Raw genomic sequence first — 15,914 nt, 5'->3', positions numbered from 1 at the left:
CGGGGAGCAGCCCAGCTGCTCAGTGCCCGACGCTGGGCGGGTTAGGGCAGCGGGGAGGGACGGGGGGGACAGACGCCATGAGAGCCCCTGTCCCCATGATGGGACGGACAGACAGGGAGGGGGAGGAGACCCAGAGACTGATCGGATCTCCAGACTATTGCCAGGTGGGGAGGGGGGAGAAAGGCCAGGAGGGGGCTTACAGTGATGATTTCAAACCAGGTGACACTAGCCAAATGGCTCCTCACGGTGGCCAGAGCCGGGGCGGGGCTGATGGGGTCAGAGCCACGCGGTAAGCCAGCACTGCAGGATGGCAGTGCCACACCGTACTCCTCTCCCCCCCAACCCCTCCGATGCCGCAGGCTGGTCGAGTCCAGGGCCCATGAGACCCGGCCCAGGCCCTCCCTTACCTTGATGATGGCGGTGGTGGCGTCCGTCTTGAGTGTGGGCTGGTGCCTCATGAGCTCGTCCACGGCGCTGCCCAGGTTAGAGGCCGTGTCCCCTGCAGGGCAGAGCAGACTCAGTGCGCGACCAGAGAGCCCCAGAGCTGCCAGCCTCCAACGCGGGCTGGGGCGCCCCCTTGTGGCAGCGCAGCCTGCCAAGTCTGGGGGGGTTCTCCTGGGTTCTCTCCCTGGCTCTGGGAGGGAGTCAGGACTCCTGGGTTCTCTAGATCTTGGGCAAGTCCCTTCCCCCAGAAAAACATCCCATGCCCATTGCCTGGAGGGTGCCAGGCCTAGGAGCCTAGGGATGGCTGGTGAGCGCCCCCCCCGTGGCCAATCTGCCCCCCGGTACTCACCCAGCGGGTCAGAGCTGCGCCGGCGCCGCATGGCGGGCAGGTAATCCGGGGAGAGCAGCACCTTGAAGAGCCGCTCGAAGGGCTGGCACTGCACGAAGGACTGGAGGCCGCGGGCGTTCAGACACAGGGCACTGAACACGTTGGGGAGGGAGCCCAGGACTTCCCGCGTGGCCGGGACCTGCCCGAGGGCGGAGAGAGCCGAGTCAGCCACGGGGGCGGGAAGTCAACTGCCCCCCACCCCCCACGAGACAAGTCAGCCACAGGGACAGGAAGTCAGCTGCCCCACCCCACGCCCTCCCAAGAGCCACCAGGAGCCCCCCCACCAGGGAAGGGGACGCGAGCCGGCGGATCCAGCCAGCCAGGCGAGGGCGTGGGGCCGGTGGGGCGGCCAGGCTCACGTCTTTGATGAGGAGGGCGTGCAGCATGACATCCGTCAGCCCGTTGTCCTGCAGCGAGGAGAGCAGTGAGGGCTCCTGGAACACGAAGACCGTCACCACTTCGGTGGCTGCGGGGCGGAGGAGAGAGCACGGTGGGTGAGGGACGGCCGTCCCACTCCTCTCGGTAAGACGCCCCCCGGCTGGGGCCCTCCCAGCCAGGAAGGGGCTGGGCCAAGGATCAGCTCCCGCGCCCAGCCACCCGTTCGTTTGGGAGAGAGCCCACTGAAATGACTAGCCCACTCTCATGCTTCAGGGCTTCAGCCAGGGGGGTCAGGAAGGAATTTCCCTCCCCTCAAGCCCAATGGGGCTATTTATTCCCCCCCACACCTTCCTCTGAAGGATCAGGGAGGGTGGAGACAGACCATCTGACATCCTGGGCTCTTTTAGGGGCCTGGCTCAGCTGTGGGGTGCGGCAGAGAGGTGGGCAGGGAAGTTGGACACACTAATGAGCCGCACCCAGCTCTTGCCCTGCGCCAGGTGCTATACATAAGGGCACCCCGGTTTCCGTTCGACTCCACACACTACCCTAACTCGCACAAGCAGCAGGCCGCCCTCCCTGTCCCACTACAGCCGGGCAAGGGCTCGCCCCGCACGAGGGCAACCAGTCTGGAGGAGGGATCGCGAGGCTGCGCTGGGGATATTGGCTAACCCTACTCTAGCTCTCGGCAGCCACAGATCTCACTTCAGGGGGGTCGTTCCCGTTTCAACAGATGGGGAACCTGACCCCTGGGGGCTTGCCCAAGGCAGCCAGCGGGCTGGCTAGCTGTCGCTGCCCGGTTCGGGCCCCCAAAGAGAGCGACGAGAACAACCCCAGGTCTGGGAAACCTGCCCTAGAGTCGTGTCCATTTCCTTGAACCAGAGCCGCTGGCTGGAAGGGGAAGCTGGACACACTAATGAGAAATTGAACCCTTCCTCGACCGGACTGCAGAGCCGGCCCATAAATCCGCCATGCCCACACACTGGCAGAGACGGGCAGCAAGTCACCCCAAGCCTGCTTCGGTAGCTCCCGGCGTCGCTCGCTCTCAGGCAGCTTTTCCAACGCTTGAATCCTTCTCACGGCTCTGACCCCTCCCCAATTTATCCTCGTCCGCCTTGAATCGTGGGTACCAGAACCGGGCCGCAGCAGGAGTTCAGGGCTCCTCTGAGCACGCCCTGCCCCGCCCCCAGATCACGCCAGCCTGCGCTGGATTTGCGGACGCAGGGTGGGCCGTAGTACTGAAAGGCTCCAGGGGACGGAGCAGTCGAGGGAATGAGAATCAGGACCAGAATCAACACCCCCCTTCCCTCGAAGGGCAGCTGGAGGGGACTCGGGAAGGCATCGCTCCGGAGCAGGGGGCGCTGCAGGTTCCCCTGTCCCTGTCCCGTTACTTACCGAGCAGGAAGAGAGACGGGCCGTAGTACTCCGCGTTGCTGATGACGTGCTTCAGAGAGGTAGGCAAGGAGCCATCCATCACTGTGAGGGGAGAGGGGCCGTGAGACACAGCAAGGGGAAGGGGGGGGGAACTCTCCTTCGTATGGGGAGAAAGGAGGGGGGCTGGGAAGCAGGATTCCTGGGTTCTCTCCCCAGCTCTGAGAGGAGGGTGGGGTCTAGTGGTTAGAGCAGGGTGGGCTGGGAGCCAGGACTCCTGGGTTCTCTTGGCAGGGGAGGGGGCAGAGGAGGAGATAGGCAGTTCAGATCCTGCTCCCACCCCTCGCCCACCACAGGCGCCCCCTCACCGTGGCGGATGCCGTCCGAGAAGGCGGGGTCCTGGATGGCCTTCTTGAGGAAGTTGAGCATGGATTTGAGGAGGGCGGCTCGCTGTGGGATACACTGCACGCCTGCGGATGAGGGGAAGAGGTCAGCACCCGGGTCACTGCTTGCCGCCCCCCCGCCCACCCCACCCGAGCCAGCCCAACCCACCGCTGCGGGGAGAGAGAACGGCACTGGCTGTGCCGCCGGTGCTGCAGCTGGGGGCAACGGCACTCGGCGTCCTCACTTCCGCCACCACCACTGCTGCCGCTTCTGGCCGGGGCTCCGCTGAGGTCGAGGGGCCCGGGCTGCTCTCCATGGCCACGTCCGACACTGCAGGGGGACACAGAACATTACATGCCAGGAACCACACACACCGGGATTCCTCGGCACCGTGCCGGCGCCCGATTCCTTCCAGCCCCAGAGAGCCGGCACCTCTCTGGGGCTAAGCCCTCTGGGAGTGGGGACTATGGGTTAGAGCAGGGGGGCTGGGAGCCAGGACTCCTGGGTTCTCTCTCTGGCTCTAGGAGGGCAGTGGGGGCTATGGGTTAGAGCAGAGGGGCTGAAAGCAAAGACCTCTGGGAAGCTCTTTCACTCCCAAACCCCTCCATCTCCCGCGGCAGGAGACCTGCAGCTCGGCCGATCCCAGGCCAACATCCATCTCCACGGAGTTTCAGCCGCAGTACCCAGCCCGCCCACAGACAGCTCCCACTGCTAGGCAATGCAGGGGGAACGCATGGCTCAGCCACCCCACAGTGCTCTGGGACGTTCCCAGTTACCTTCCATGTCCGTCTCCATCTCCTCCCCTTCCTGGAGGGGGGCGGTGGGCGGTCTCTGGATTTTTGGCTTTATGACGAAGGGGCACTCCTGGCGGCACAGGTCCACCTCGTGCTGGGTAGAAAGAAGGGCATTAGCGGGGGCTGGGCAGGGGGGGTGGGGGGCCGCGGCCGGCAGGGGGCCGGTTACCTCTAGCCGGTAGATGAAGATGGAGAGGCCGCTGTGGGACTGGAAGGCCGCCATGTCCAGGTTGGTGATGAGATCCACCACGCGGACCGCCCGGGTCACGAAGGTGATCTGGTCCTGTTCGTCCCCCAGGAACTTGATCACCTGGTGGGGGGGAGCAGGAAGATCCCTGGTTACGGGCGAGCCGAGGAGCGGGGCCACGCGCCCCCCCCAGGGGGCTTTGAAACCCGCCCTAGTTCCACCTGCTCAGCATGAGGGGGACGCCTGCGGGGCCAGCCGAGACCACCTCAGTCCCATCCAGCCTTGGGATCTGTGACCCGGGGAACCCAGGATCTGCCCGGGGGCGTTCAGTTCCGGCTCCGGGACAATCTCCAGAGAGGGCAGGAGTCCTTTGCTCCCCAGGCCCTTCCATTGAGCCAGCCAGCTCTCTGCCCTCGGGCCACATGGGAGCTGGGGCCCCTGTCCTGTCCGCCGGCGCCCTCCAGAGGACAAAGGCCCTCTCCCCACGTCACCTTCAGTAAGGCCTCCATCATGCCGCAGGAAACCAGCGCTTCCCCGCCCGCGTCGTAGCTGGCCAGGTGGTAGAGGAAAGAGAAGAGGGCCGTGGCAAACTGGTGAGGGTACGGCTCCATGGTCGGGTCTGCAAGGGACATCCTAGTCAGCTGTTCGCCTGGTCTCCCCCGGACCTGCCCCCAGCCCCGTCCCCAGCCTGGCCCCACACCCAGCCGCTCCCCCGGCCCCTCACCCAGCCGCCCCCGCTCACCGATCATGGCCTGGATGCAGTTCCGCACGAGGACCGGCAGGAAGCCATGGTAGGAGGCGGTTCCCGTGCAGTCGATGATGCTGCTGAGTTTCGGGGTCCGCTCCAAGTGGACGATGGAGGTGAGGGTTCTCAAGGAGGCCGCCTTGATGTCCTGCGTGAGGTGACGAGGGGCATGAGACGCCAAGCCGGGCCCTGGCTCCCCAGCACCCGGGGGAAACTGAGGCACGGCTGCCAAGGCCATCCTGCATCAGCAGCTGGTTGGGTTCCCCTCCCATGTGAGTGGGACTGACAAGCACAGGTGCCCCGAGAACCCCGGTACCCCCGACTCCATGGGGTTACCAGCCATCCCAGCCCCCCACCTGGGACACTCACCATGAGCTGCTTGTCCGTTATCTGCAGCACGTCCACCAGCTCCTCGATCAGCCCGTTGTACAGGATGCTGCTGGCCGACTCCTGCAGGGCATTGGAGTACACTGCGGGCACAGAGGGGCAGCGCGTTAGGCTGCGTGGCACAGCTGGCATCGAGCAGGGCCACTGGGCAGCAGCGCCAGGCCACGCAGGAGGCAGGCGGTCAGAGGCCCCCTTACCTAGTATGGAGATGGCATGCAGCCGGGCCTGGACAGCCTGCAGACGCTTTCTGTGGTTGGAGAAGCCGTGCGCCAGTCGGATGTGTGTGAAGAGCAGCATCTGGAGTGGGGCGGGGGACAGAGTACGGGGGGGGTATTACGGTACAGCCCACAACCGCGCCCCACCCTTCCCAGCACTGCACAGTTCCCCCCCACCACCGCCCCAAGGCAAGAGGCGGCCCCCAAGTACCTTGTAATCATTAGAAGGGGCAGGAGGGGAAACTGAGGCAGAGAGGCACGGGCTCTCCCCCAGAGTCAAGTCAAGCTGAGGATAGAACCCAGGGGTCCTGGCTCCCAGCCCCCACCCATTAGACCCCACTCCCCTCCCAGAGCAGGAAACAGAGCCCAGCAGTCCTGCCTCCCAGGACCCCTCCTCTGACCACTCGCCCTGGGGACAGAACCCGGGAGCCCCGGCTCCCAGTCCCCCGGCAATGCCCCGGCACTGACCTGCTTGTCCTTGGGGATGCTATACATCTTGGTGAGGGATTCCATGATCTCGGAGGGGCTTTCCGAAATCTGCAGAAGGAGACCAGACGAGGGCTCGGCACCAGGCAGCTTCAAACCCGCGTCCCGTCCCGTCCCCCGTCCCCCCCCCCCCCCCCCCCCCCCCCGCTAGGCCCAAAGCCTTACCTTGTCCAGCTGTTCTATGTGAATGTAATGCAGCGTGTTGCTGGTCGTCTGCAAAGGAAGGGGGCGGGGGCATTAAAGGGACGGCGGGTGGGAATTGGGAGGGGAAGCTGTCCACAGCTTCGGTCAGTCTCCCCACACAAAAGCTAGGAGATGGAACCCAGGAGTCCTGACTTCCAACCTCCACCACACCCACCCCTCCTGGCACCAGGGATAGAGCCCAGGAGTCCTGGCTCCCAGCCCCCTGCTCTAACCACTAGCCCCCACTCCTCCCCCAAAGCCGGGGAGAGAACCCAGGAGTCCTGGCTCCCAGCCCCCTGCTCTAACCACTAGCCCCCACTCCTCCCCCAGAGTGGAGGAGAGAACCCAGGAGTCCTGGCTCCCAGTCCCACCTCGCTCTAGGGGGCATGGCGGGCCACGAGCTGCTGAGGGTGGTAGGCGTCCTGACGCCACGGGCACGGCTAAGGAAATCTGCCCTTCACGGATGAGAGCTGACAGCTCAGGGCGCTAAGGACAGAGCTTGCGAGCCAGAGGCAAGCAGGGCTGGGCCCCCGGAATTGGCCTCACTCCAGGGCCTTTCAAGCTACGATTCCCTCCCCCCTGCCCCACGCTGGGGTCTCCCCCTAGGGGATCAGCCCTCCCCGGCCGGACACTCACCCTTTTATCCACTTTGACCTCGGTGCCCAGATCTGCATAGAACTCAAAGTGCAGCGTGGTGGCACTGGGTGGGTATTTCTACATAGAGAGCACAGCACGGGGGGGTCAGAGCACTGCAGGGGCCAGCCTGCCCCTTCCCAGACTGGGGAAAGCCCCACCTACCCCGCTCTTCTCACCGCTCAGAGCTCCCCCTCAAGAGGGAAACTGAGACACGCAGGCCAAGCTGGGACTAGAAGCCAGGAGTCCGGAGCGCCAGCCTCATGTGCTAGCCGCCCTGGCAGGGCGCCATGTGCTGCTGTTTCAGGGAGGGGAGACTGAGCAGCTACCATTACAAGGAACCCCCTCCCAGAGCTGGGGAGAGAACCCAGGAGTCCGGACCCCCAGCCCTCCTTCCAACTCACTAGACCCCCCCTCCCCTCCCTGTGCCAGGAATAGAACCCAGGAGTCCTGGCTCCCAGCCCCCTGCTCTAACCCACCAGCCCCCATTCCCCTCCCAGAGCCAGGGAGAGAACCCAGGAGTCCTGGCTCCCAGCCCCCCCTGCTCTAACCTACCAGACCCCCCTCCCCTCCCTGTGCCAGGAATAGAACCCAGGAGTCCTGGCTCCCAGCCCCCTGCTCTAACCTACCAGACCCCCCTCCCCTCCCAGAGCCGGGAGAGAACCCAGGCGTTCAGGAGAGAACAAGCGATGCGGGGCAGCACTGGGGGTCCCCCAGGAACTCCGCCCATGAGGGCTCAGGGTGCGGACAGCACCAGGGGTCTGGCATCTGTCACCGCCCTGGGCCAGGAAGACGCAGCTCAGGGCGTGCTAGGGCCGGCTAGCGGAAGAGAAGGAAGCCAGGGACGGGAACTCACCACCATGTGCAAGTCTCTACAACACCCGGCCAGTCCAAAGCCGTTTTCCTTGCCGCCCCAGCTCTGCGGGAGAGGAGAGGAGAGGGGGGTTAGCCACATCCAGAGCCCCTCCAGCCCTGCCCCTCCCCACCTCCCGCGGCGTGAGGGGCGCTCACCTCGGCCAGGTGCTGCAGCCGGGACAGCAGGGGCGCCCGCTTGTCCGAGCCCAGGCGCGTGATGTAGTTGGAGCGTTTGCTGAAGACGTAGAGCAGGTTCAGCACGGCCAGCACCACCTGCATGTCCGAGGAGGCCAGCAGCGTGGTCAGGTGCTGTGGGACAGCGGGAGGGGTTAGACACTGCACGGGTCGGGGGCTTCTCGGGGCTCAGAGCTGGGGGAGCCCAGCCTGAGCCAGGGAGAGAACCCTGGAGTCCTGGCTCCCAGCACCCCAACCGTCAGCTCCCACTCCCCTCCCAGAGCCAGGAGAGAACCCTGGAGTCCTGGCTCCCAGCACCCGAACCGTCAGCTCCCACTCCCCTCCCAGAGCCGGGGAGAGAACCCAGGTGTCCTGGCTCCCAGCCCCCCGCTCCCCTCCCATGAAAGCCAGGGGCCCTGCCTCCCCACCTCGATGGAGCTGTAGAGATGCCGGGAGAAGCTGTACTCTATGAGCAGGGCGGTGAAGTTGAGCACGGCCAGCAGCAGGGCCTTGAGCTGCTCCCGCTCCGGCCGGTCGCACACCAACATCCACAGCATGTTCTCCACCGTCTGCCCGGCGTCGGCCAGGATGCCGTCAAAGCGGTCCAAGAGATCCACCCAGTGGTACAGCTCGCACTGAAGGGGGGGGGGGGACACGGGGTGAGGGGAGCAGCCAGCGAACCCAGGAGTCCTGACTCCGCCCTGCCTCTACACGTCTCTTCCCCCCCACAGCCCCAGGCCAGTCCAAGATGGAGGCTCTTACCGTTGTGACCTTATGAGTGTAACTTAATATCTCATTGAAAGGTGACAGGGCCAGGAAGAGTTAATTACCTCCCAGACTGACCGGACCCAGGGCCAAAGTTTAGCGACTGGCTAGGAAGATCTGTGACCGAACAGAGCTCTGAAATGCAGCCGCATTGTTAGAGAGAGAAGGGGAGCGGTTTGCTCAGGGCTTGTGATGGGAGCAAACAAGTCTTGTCTATTACTACAGCTTTGATTCAAAGATCAAAAAAGGAATATTAACGTGTAGGAAGACACTTGAGGGAAATTGTCTCTATGTCTCTTTGAAGGTTGGGGTAACCTGGATCTGAACTGTGTAATGGATAAATGACCCTGGGCTAATTGCCAGGATGTTTGGGAGAAGGAGAGTTAGGCCGATTGTTTTCTCAGGCCGAAAGGCTGCAGGAAATGTATAAAAACCCTGGGACACGATCCTGCATCATCTCAGATCTGCTTTGGGTCCCAAGAGGGGGAACTTGGAGCCACAAGGATTGAGATCCCCAGTCACTGATTGGCGTCACCCTGAATATGGACATTGGACTATAACCTCCGGACTATTTCTAAAAGGACTTTTGGCAACTACAAACCCACCTGCTATGCATCTGAACCTCAAGAATTGAACTCAGGTCTGTCTGTATATTGATCTTTGAACCAACACGCTCTCTCCTTTTTTAATACATTTTGGCTTAGTTAATAAGGATTGGCTCTACGCGTGTATTGTGGGTAAGAGCTAAGTTATCATTGGACCTGGGTGTGCAGCTGATCCTTTGGGATTGGAAGAACCTTTTCTTTTCTATGAGATCAGATGTTCAGGAATCATCATCCTATCTGAGGTGTGTGTCTGGCCGGAGGCCGGACACTTTAAGGGAACTGCGTTGTTTGGACGTCTGAGGAACCAGGGAGGTCCTATGGAAGCTGTTTAGTGCTGGTTGGTAAATCTAAGTGTTGGCAGATCCACCAGCTTCTGGGGTTTGTCTGCCCCGTTCTGTTTGCAGTTCACTCTAATTGAGTGACCTCAGCTGGCTCCCACGGGCACCATCGTCACAACCGTACACTAGCCACCAAGTGGTCCCTCACGAGCCACGGGCTCGGCTGGCGGCCACCACTGCGCCGGCCTGGATCACAGCTGGCGCCCCTTAGAGGGGAAGGCCCCATGCCCCATCCCCCACCCACTGAGCCAGCCAATCCCCAGAGGGGACGTGGTACCTTCTCCTCAGTTCTCACAGATCCCTAGCAGGGGACCCCCGCAAACAGTGAGCGACCGATTCCTGCCAAACCCCCGGCAACGGCTGGGGCTGGCCCAGGAGCCGAGGTCCCAGCCAGCGGTAGCGGCAGCCCCAGCGGAACGGCGAGCGCCCCAGACACCCACCTTCCCGATGTTCCATGTCTTGATCTGTTGCAGTTCCAGCAGCAGCTGCTCATCATTGCAGACTCTGAGCTTGTCGATCAAGGCCCTGCAGTCGGCAGGCTGGGGAGAGAAGTGGGGAGAGGCAGGTCAGGGGGACCAGGCTGCTTCGGGCCTGGGGCCATGATCCGGCCGGACCCCCTCACCCCGGGATTCTCCCAGGGCCGATTTCAAACATGCCTGGAGAACCCAGCGGTTCTGAACCCCAGCCCTCTGGCATCGAGGGAGAGCACTCCCTCTTCACATGCAGGGACCTCACAACACCCCCTACAAGGAGCAACAGTTTTCACACCAGGTGGGTCTAGTAGTTAGTACGGAAGGGCTAGGAGCCAGGACTCCTGGGTTCTCTCCCGGCTCTGGGAGGGGAGTGGGGACTAGTGGTTAGAGCAGGGGGGGCTGGGAGCCCGGACTCCTGGGTTCTCTCCCCGGCTCTGGGAGGGGAGTAGGGGCTAGCGGTTAGAGCAGGGGGGGCTGGGAGCCAGGACTCCTGGGTTCTCTCCCCGCTCTGGGAGGGGAGTGGGGGCTGGTGGTTAGAGCAGGGGGGGCTGGGAGCCCGGACTCCTGGGTTCTCTCCCCGGCTCTGGGAGGGGAGTAGGGGCTAGCGGTTAGAGCAGGGGGGGCTGGGAGCCAGGACTCCTGGGTTCTCTCCCGGCTCTGGGAGGGGAGTGGGGACTAGTGGTTAGAGCAGGGGGGGCTGGGAGCCCGGACTCCTGGGTTCTCTCCCTGGCTCTGGGAGGGGAGTAGGGGCTAGCGGTTAGAGCAGGGGGGGCTGGGAGCCAGGACTCCTGGGTTCTCTCCCGGCTCTGGGAGGGGAGTGGGGGCTGGTGGTTAGAGCAGGGGGGGCTGGGAGCCAGGACTCCTGGGTTCTCACCCCAGCTCTGGATTCAGTTTGATCCCAGTAAACATGGCAGCCCAAGCAGGGCCTGGCAATTCCTAGGCCAGAGGATTTACATCCCGTTGCGAAGGCAAGATCCCGCCCGCAGCGGTAATATCTCCCAGGCGGCTGTCCAGTAGCCCAGCCCTGAGCCCTGTGTTCCCCAGGAGCCCTCCAGCCCCCAGCGATACTCACAGCCTCGGTGGGGGTTTTCTTCAGTTTCGTTCGGTCCACTTTCATTTTTTATTCTTTTCCACTTTCTGATCCTGGAAGGGAAGAGCAGAGAACAGGCGATGGACATGGGAGGGCCAGGAAGGGAGCCTCGCAGCCAGCAGAGGGGTTTGTCCTAGTTGCGCTGCCGTAGGATCCAGGCCCCCTTGTCCTGGCTCAAGACCCCACCATGCCAGACCTGGACAGACAGCGCTCCCAGGCGGGCCCTTCCCCCAGCAGGGACAATCTAAGGAGACCGGCCAGGTCTCGCCCAAGGTCACAGGTTAGCGGCAGAGCTAGGGACAGAACCCAGGAGTCCTGGCTCCCAGTCCCCCCCCCACCCCCACACCACTAGACCCCACTCCCCTCCCGAGCTGGGGACGGAATCCAGGAGTCCTGACTCCCAGATCCACCCCCTCCAACCCTCACTAACTACTACACCCCACCCTCGGTCAATCGAGATTGGGGACCCCATGTGCCCACGACTCAAGACCAGGGTCCCCCTAATCACACCAGACTCCAGCTGACCTGCCCCCTTCCCACTGCACCAGGTGCCACTCAGTTCCCCCTTCCCTCAAACAAAATCAGCCCCCTCTGTTGTGCCAGCCCAGCTCCAGCCCACGGCCCATCCCACTGGAGCGGGGAAGGGTGACCCGCAAGAGTTACCCAGGGCAGGCAGGGCGACAGTGCCAGGTATGGGCGGAGCCAAAGCTGACTCCGCCCCCAGCCAGCCCGCACATCTGTCCAATAGCCTGGAGTTCCAGGAATGCCCCCACGATCCATTCTCTGCTTTCCCCCGCTTTCCCCCGTCCCCCACCCGGGGCAGGGGGCTGGGTCTCCGCTCCGGGCCCCAGGGGTTTGAGCGCCTCAAAAAGGAATCTGCTTCTGACCCTTGATTCAGGCTCCAGCCCCGACGTTGACTTGGCTGGCCCGGAAGAGACGCGAGCCCAACTGTCCCCCGCCAGCCAGCGACTCTCGAGAGCTGGGTCTGACCCGTAGGCACCCAAATGGCGTTGCTGCTCTGGGCTGCAGCTGGCCAGCTGTCCAAGGAGCACAGGCACTGGCTATGCAGGGACCCCGATCTCAGCTGAGCCCCCTTGATTGCCTCACAAGCGCCCAGCAAGCAAACGGCATGGCTGGATTGGAACCCACCCCAGGCAGATCAACGGCAAAACCACAACAAAAACTTCCACCCCAAGCCCGATCTCCCCCTGCACCAAATGCCTTCGGGTTCACAGCAAGGCAGACAGCTTCCCGGCCCCCAGACCAGCCCAGAGGGGAGGGATCGGGGGCTGGAACAGCCCCAGTGCCTAGTTTCAGGAGTGGCTTCGCAGTCGTCCCCAGCCCCCGGCCCGCAATGCTTTATTCGACACTGGAGAGACCACGGCTGGACTGCGGTGCCCAGTTCAATCAGAGAGGGGCTGGCGAAAAGCCACGATTAATGAATTCGCAAACTGGCCTTCGAGCGATGACTCCAGGTCCGCCAGCTCTTTGGCTTCCCAACGAGAAGGTGTTAAGGGGGGACCTGAGCCCAGACGAGGGGAACCAACGTATGAGCACAGGCTCTTTGATCCCGCAGAGAAAGGTCTAACAGACAAGCCGAGCCCCATTGTACTGGGAACACACGGACCTAGAGAGCCGGGAGGGAGACTCCGGGCCCCATGCCAAAGCCTGAGCCAGAAGGAGGCACCTCTCCTCCAGGCACATGACCTCCGCTGACCCCTGCCCTTGCACTCTGCTTTTTAGGGTCGGGCTGCCCCGCAAACAAAGCCGGAGCCTGCAGCCAGGCCAGAACTACAGCTCCCAGAAGGCACTGGGCTTGCCTCGGCTGATGATGTCACGGCTCCGGCACAATGAATGTGCAGAAAACCCCCGCAGGGGAGCAGTGGGTGGGAGCGGTTTGAAGAGATGGCGTTTGGGGGACGGGGAGGGGGGGCATGCTTAGGGTTGCTGGGGCAGACTCAGGCCCTGAAATCCAGTGTGCACGCTCAAATCCACAGCACGTGCACACCGGGAACCTGAGCTGTGAGAACGACCGCGCGGCCCGTTCTCTGGCAAAGTAGCCAACTGGCGCTAACCCCCCAGCACACACTACGGCCTTGGAGCAGCCCTGCCCGCTTCCTCCACGGCACGAGGGGCCCCCGGGATCTTACCTGGCCCCCGTAGCTCACAGGCCAGGAACTGCCCCTCGCCAGGGCCCAGAGCCTGATCCTGATTTACAGATGGAGAATCAATCGCTCCCTTGGTTGCTCACTCTTGGGTCAGGCTGGGAAGGGGGGGAGCAAAGCGAGAGGAACGGGGAGCCAGGACTCCTGGGTTCTAGTCCCACCTTGGCTCCCTAATGCGAGCCAGGCGAAGCATTCGGGTCCCTGGGCAGAGGCTCCTCATGCAAATTGTGAGCTCGGCCAAGGCTACACTACGCAGTGACTTCGGCCCCCGAGCTGGACCAGCCCGTGCACCGGTGTACACAGCGCTACGTCAGCGGGCGACGAACCCACCTGCCCACGTTACGACCGCCTCACCTCTCGCTTCACACGCCCGGCGCCAGCTCTTTTGGGGCCGCGCTGGGCGATGAACGGGGCCGCCGACCGAAAAGCCCACGCCGGGTGCTTTAAGACACTAGACGAAGCTGGTGGCCAGGAGACAGGCACGAAGCAGCAGGTGCGGCAGATTTCTCCTAGATTGCTAGAGCCGCTTGGCGGAAGTGCCAGAGACCCCCGACTCCTGGCCAGAAGCAAAGGAACCCAGCTTGCCAGGGAAGAGAACAGCAGAGAAAGGCAGAACAGCTGCAGGACACAGGCCAAGCACCAGTTGCTAACAGTCGAAGGGAATGAACCACTGGCACAACCTCCGGAGGGAAGCGACCGACTCCCCCATCACTTGGCGTGGCGAGATCAAGACCACTTGCCTTGCTCCAAGACAGGCAAGTTTAGGGCTCTGGGGGAAACTGACGTGCATTGTGACATTTAGATGTACCCAGGATCCTTCTAACCTTCTGCCCACCGTCCCCGAGCAGAACCACGGCCGGGCTGGCCTTAGCCCAAGACTCGGTCTCAGTCAGTGGCCGGCACCAGCCGCCTCAGGAGATGTTGTAAGAAGCTCCGAAGTTATGGTTTAAGTTTCCCTTCCAGATAACCAGAGTTTGGCTCAAGCCAAAGGAGGAGAATTTAGATCCCTTCCAAGAGCTTCTTTAATTTGTACAGTACTCTGGATGTTCTTGTGACCGGTACACGTGTCCACGCCTGCTAAGCTCTTGGCCTCCTGCAGCCAGGAGTTCCACCGGCTAACTGGGCGCTGCGCACTTAAAGGAAGTTTCCTCTGATCAGTTTGGCGTGAGAGGCCATGGGGAACCCAGGAGTCCTGGCTCCCAGCCCCAATGCCCTCACTCGCTACAGACCCAGGAGTCCTGGTTTTGCAGCACTTCCAACGTGACTGAATAAACTGGACGTCATTCAAAAAATGAGAGAGAGAGAAAGAGAGAGATTGATTGGAGGAGCACAGCAAGTGCCACTTTCTGTAAAGCAAGTCAGCAAAGAGACTGGCTCTAGTTTAAGCAGGAATTAATTCAGGGAAGTCCCATGGTTGGTGAAAAGAGGAGGCCGGACATCTTCACAGGCCGCCAAGACAAGTGTTTGAAAGGCAGGTCTTGGGAGGAGCAGCAGCCAAGGTCCACAGATGGCCACGCGTCACAGCGGGGCTGGGCCAGGAGGGAGGTTTATTAGCCCACCCGTTGTACACAAAGGAGGCCACCTTCCTGGAGGCCGGGGAAACGTACTGGTCGGAGACATTCTTTACCGAGGCCAATTTCAGAGCTCTGACCTTCTGGAGCCCAGCCAGCATTCCTCCCCGCCCAAAGGAAGTCATTAATTATAGCTTGACAGAGCATAGGACTGGGAACCAGGTCCTCACAGATCACACAGTCCCATGCCTCAGTTTACCCTTTCTAAAATAGCCACATACATGAGCGCCAACAGCCTGCAATGCACAGGAGGTCAGACTAGACAGAACTAAGGGTCCCTTTTAGGTCCAAAACACTTTCACACCCCGTTGGGGGGTGGTTAGATTAAGTTCCTCTGGCCAGGACCAGCTCAGCTCCCTACACAGCTGATGCCTCTAGACGCCATGGTCAGGCCAAAGTGAACGATCACAGAGGAGCCTTCCGGCCACATAAGCTAGGAATCCAGAACTGGAACAATGGGATCTTCCCCCCTTTTATAAAAGGGACGCTCAAGGCATAGGACAGGCCAACCGAACCCAGGAGTCCTGGCTCCCGGTACCAGACGCCAGCCAGATGCACGGCCGACTCCTGCACCGCCGGTCAGGTCCTTAGGGGAGACCGTCCTGGCTCTCGGTACCAGACGCCAGCCAGAGGAACGGCCGACTCCTGCACCGCCGGTCAGGTCCTTAGGGGAGACCGTCCGGGCTCGCAGAGCCTGCCCCACGGCAGATTGAGTTCTAGCGGCCAATGAGCTCTCCTGCCGCGCAAGGGGCACCAGCCACCCCGGGGCTGGACAGCACAATCCTACCCTACAGAGCACAGGACCCGGGACAGGGGAGGGAAGCAGCCAGATGGGAGAAACATAAGGAGACAGTGAGCCAGTCCTGGCCTGATTAGGTTCTAGCCCAGGCAGCCCACGTGACATCATTTTGCTCCCCCAAAGGGCAGGTGGGTGCCATGCGCTGGGACCTTTGTGCCAGGAGAAGGGCCAGGGGTGGGGGGACAGTTGGATGAATGTCATCAATAAGAAAAGCTGACTTTGGGGGGGGTGTATCTCGGGCCCCATCTGCTCAAACAGTCCCAAATGTAGACTGCTCACCCTATCCCGAGTCCATAGGAGGGGCGCCAAACTTCAAGGCAATCTGAGTAACCGTGCGGATTTGTCACTCGTTTTAACACCCGCCCCTTTGATCTGGGCACAGGCCGGTGGCTGGGACCAGCTTTTCACGTGTCTAGACTGTGAACTCCTCAGGGCAGGGACCTTCCGACTAGGTGTCTGTCCAGAACCCCACGAAGCCGGGCTTTTC

At 62.3% G+C, this 15,914-nt stretch overlaps 1 protein-coding gene across 4 annotated transcripts in view; it reads right to left on the bottom strand.

Annotated features, from left to right (window-relative positions):
- The window catches only part of HUWE1 (HECT, UBA and WWE domain containing E3 ubiquitin protein ligase 1), a 68,368-nt gene that overhangs the window by 33,656 nt on the left and 18,798 nt on the right, over nucleotides 1-15,914 (bottom strand). For 3 of the 4 annotated variants that reach the window (XM_054015070.1, XM_054015072.1, XM_054015071.1), the window contains exons 3-22: nucleotides 10,875-10,945; nucleotides 9,770-9,868; nucleotides 8,050-8,256; nucleotides 7,604-7,756; nucleotides 7,449-7,511; nucleotides 6,596-6,673; nucleotides 5,942-5,989; nucleotides 5,759-5,827; nucleotides 5,273-5,372; nucleotides 5,058-5,158; nucleotides 4,686-4,836; nucleotides 4,435-4,562; nucleotides 3,926-4,066; nucleotides 3,739-3,850; nucleotides 3,131-3,292; nucleotides 2,947-3,048; nucleotides 2,603-2,683; nucleotides 1,192-1,298; nucleotides 794-971; nucleotides 408-499 (exon numbers count right to left, since the gene is read on the bottom strand). In XM_054015070.1, the coding sequence (XP_053871045.1) occupies nucleotides 408-499; nucleotides 794-971; nucleotides 1,192-1,298; nucleotides 2,603-2,683; nucleotides 2,947-3,048; nucleotides 3,131-3,292; nucleotides 3,739-3,850; nucleotides 3,926-4,066; nucleotides 4,435-4,562; nucleotides 4,686-4,836; nucleotides 5,058-5,158; nucleotides 5,273-5,372; nucleotides 5,759-5,827; nucleotides 5,942-5,989; nucleotides 6,596-6,673; nucleotides 7,449-7,511; nucleotides 7,604-7,756; nucleotides 8,050-8,256; nucleotides 9,770-9,868; nucleotides 10,875-10,919 (2,217 nt within the window). In that variant the 5' untranslated portion in view covers nucleotides 10,920-10,945. The remainder of the gene's footprint in view (nucleotides 1-407; nucleotides 500-793; nucleotides 972-1,191; nucleotides 1,299-2,602; nucleotides 2,684-2,946; nucleotides 3,049-3,130; nucleotides 3,293-3,738; nucleotides 3,851-3,925; nucleotides 4,067-4,434; nucleotides 4,563-4,685; nucleotides 4,837-5,057; nucleotides 5,159-5,272; nucleotides 5,373-5,758; nucleotides 5,828-5,941; nucleotides 5,990-6,595; nucleotides 6,674-7,448; nucleotides 7,512-7,603; nucleotides 7,757-8,049; nucleotides 8,257-9,769; nucleotides 9,869-10,874; nucleotides 10,946-15,914) is intronic. The other variant, XM_054015073.1, reaches the window with a different exon arrangement.

Source organism: Malaclemys terrapin (assembly GCF_027887155.1).
Source record: "Malaclemys terrapin pileata isolate rMalTer1 chromosome 20 unlocalized genomic scaffold, rMalTer1.hap1 SUPER_20_unloc_5, whole genome shotgun sequence".
Taxonomy (NCBI): Eukaryota; Metazoa; Chordata; order Testudines; family Emydidae; genus Malaclemys; species Malaclemys terrapin.
This window is presented reverse-complemented; position numbering and strand designations above follow the sequence as displayed.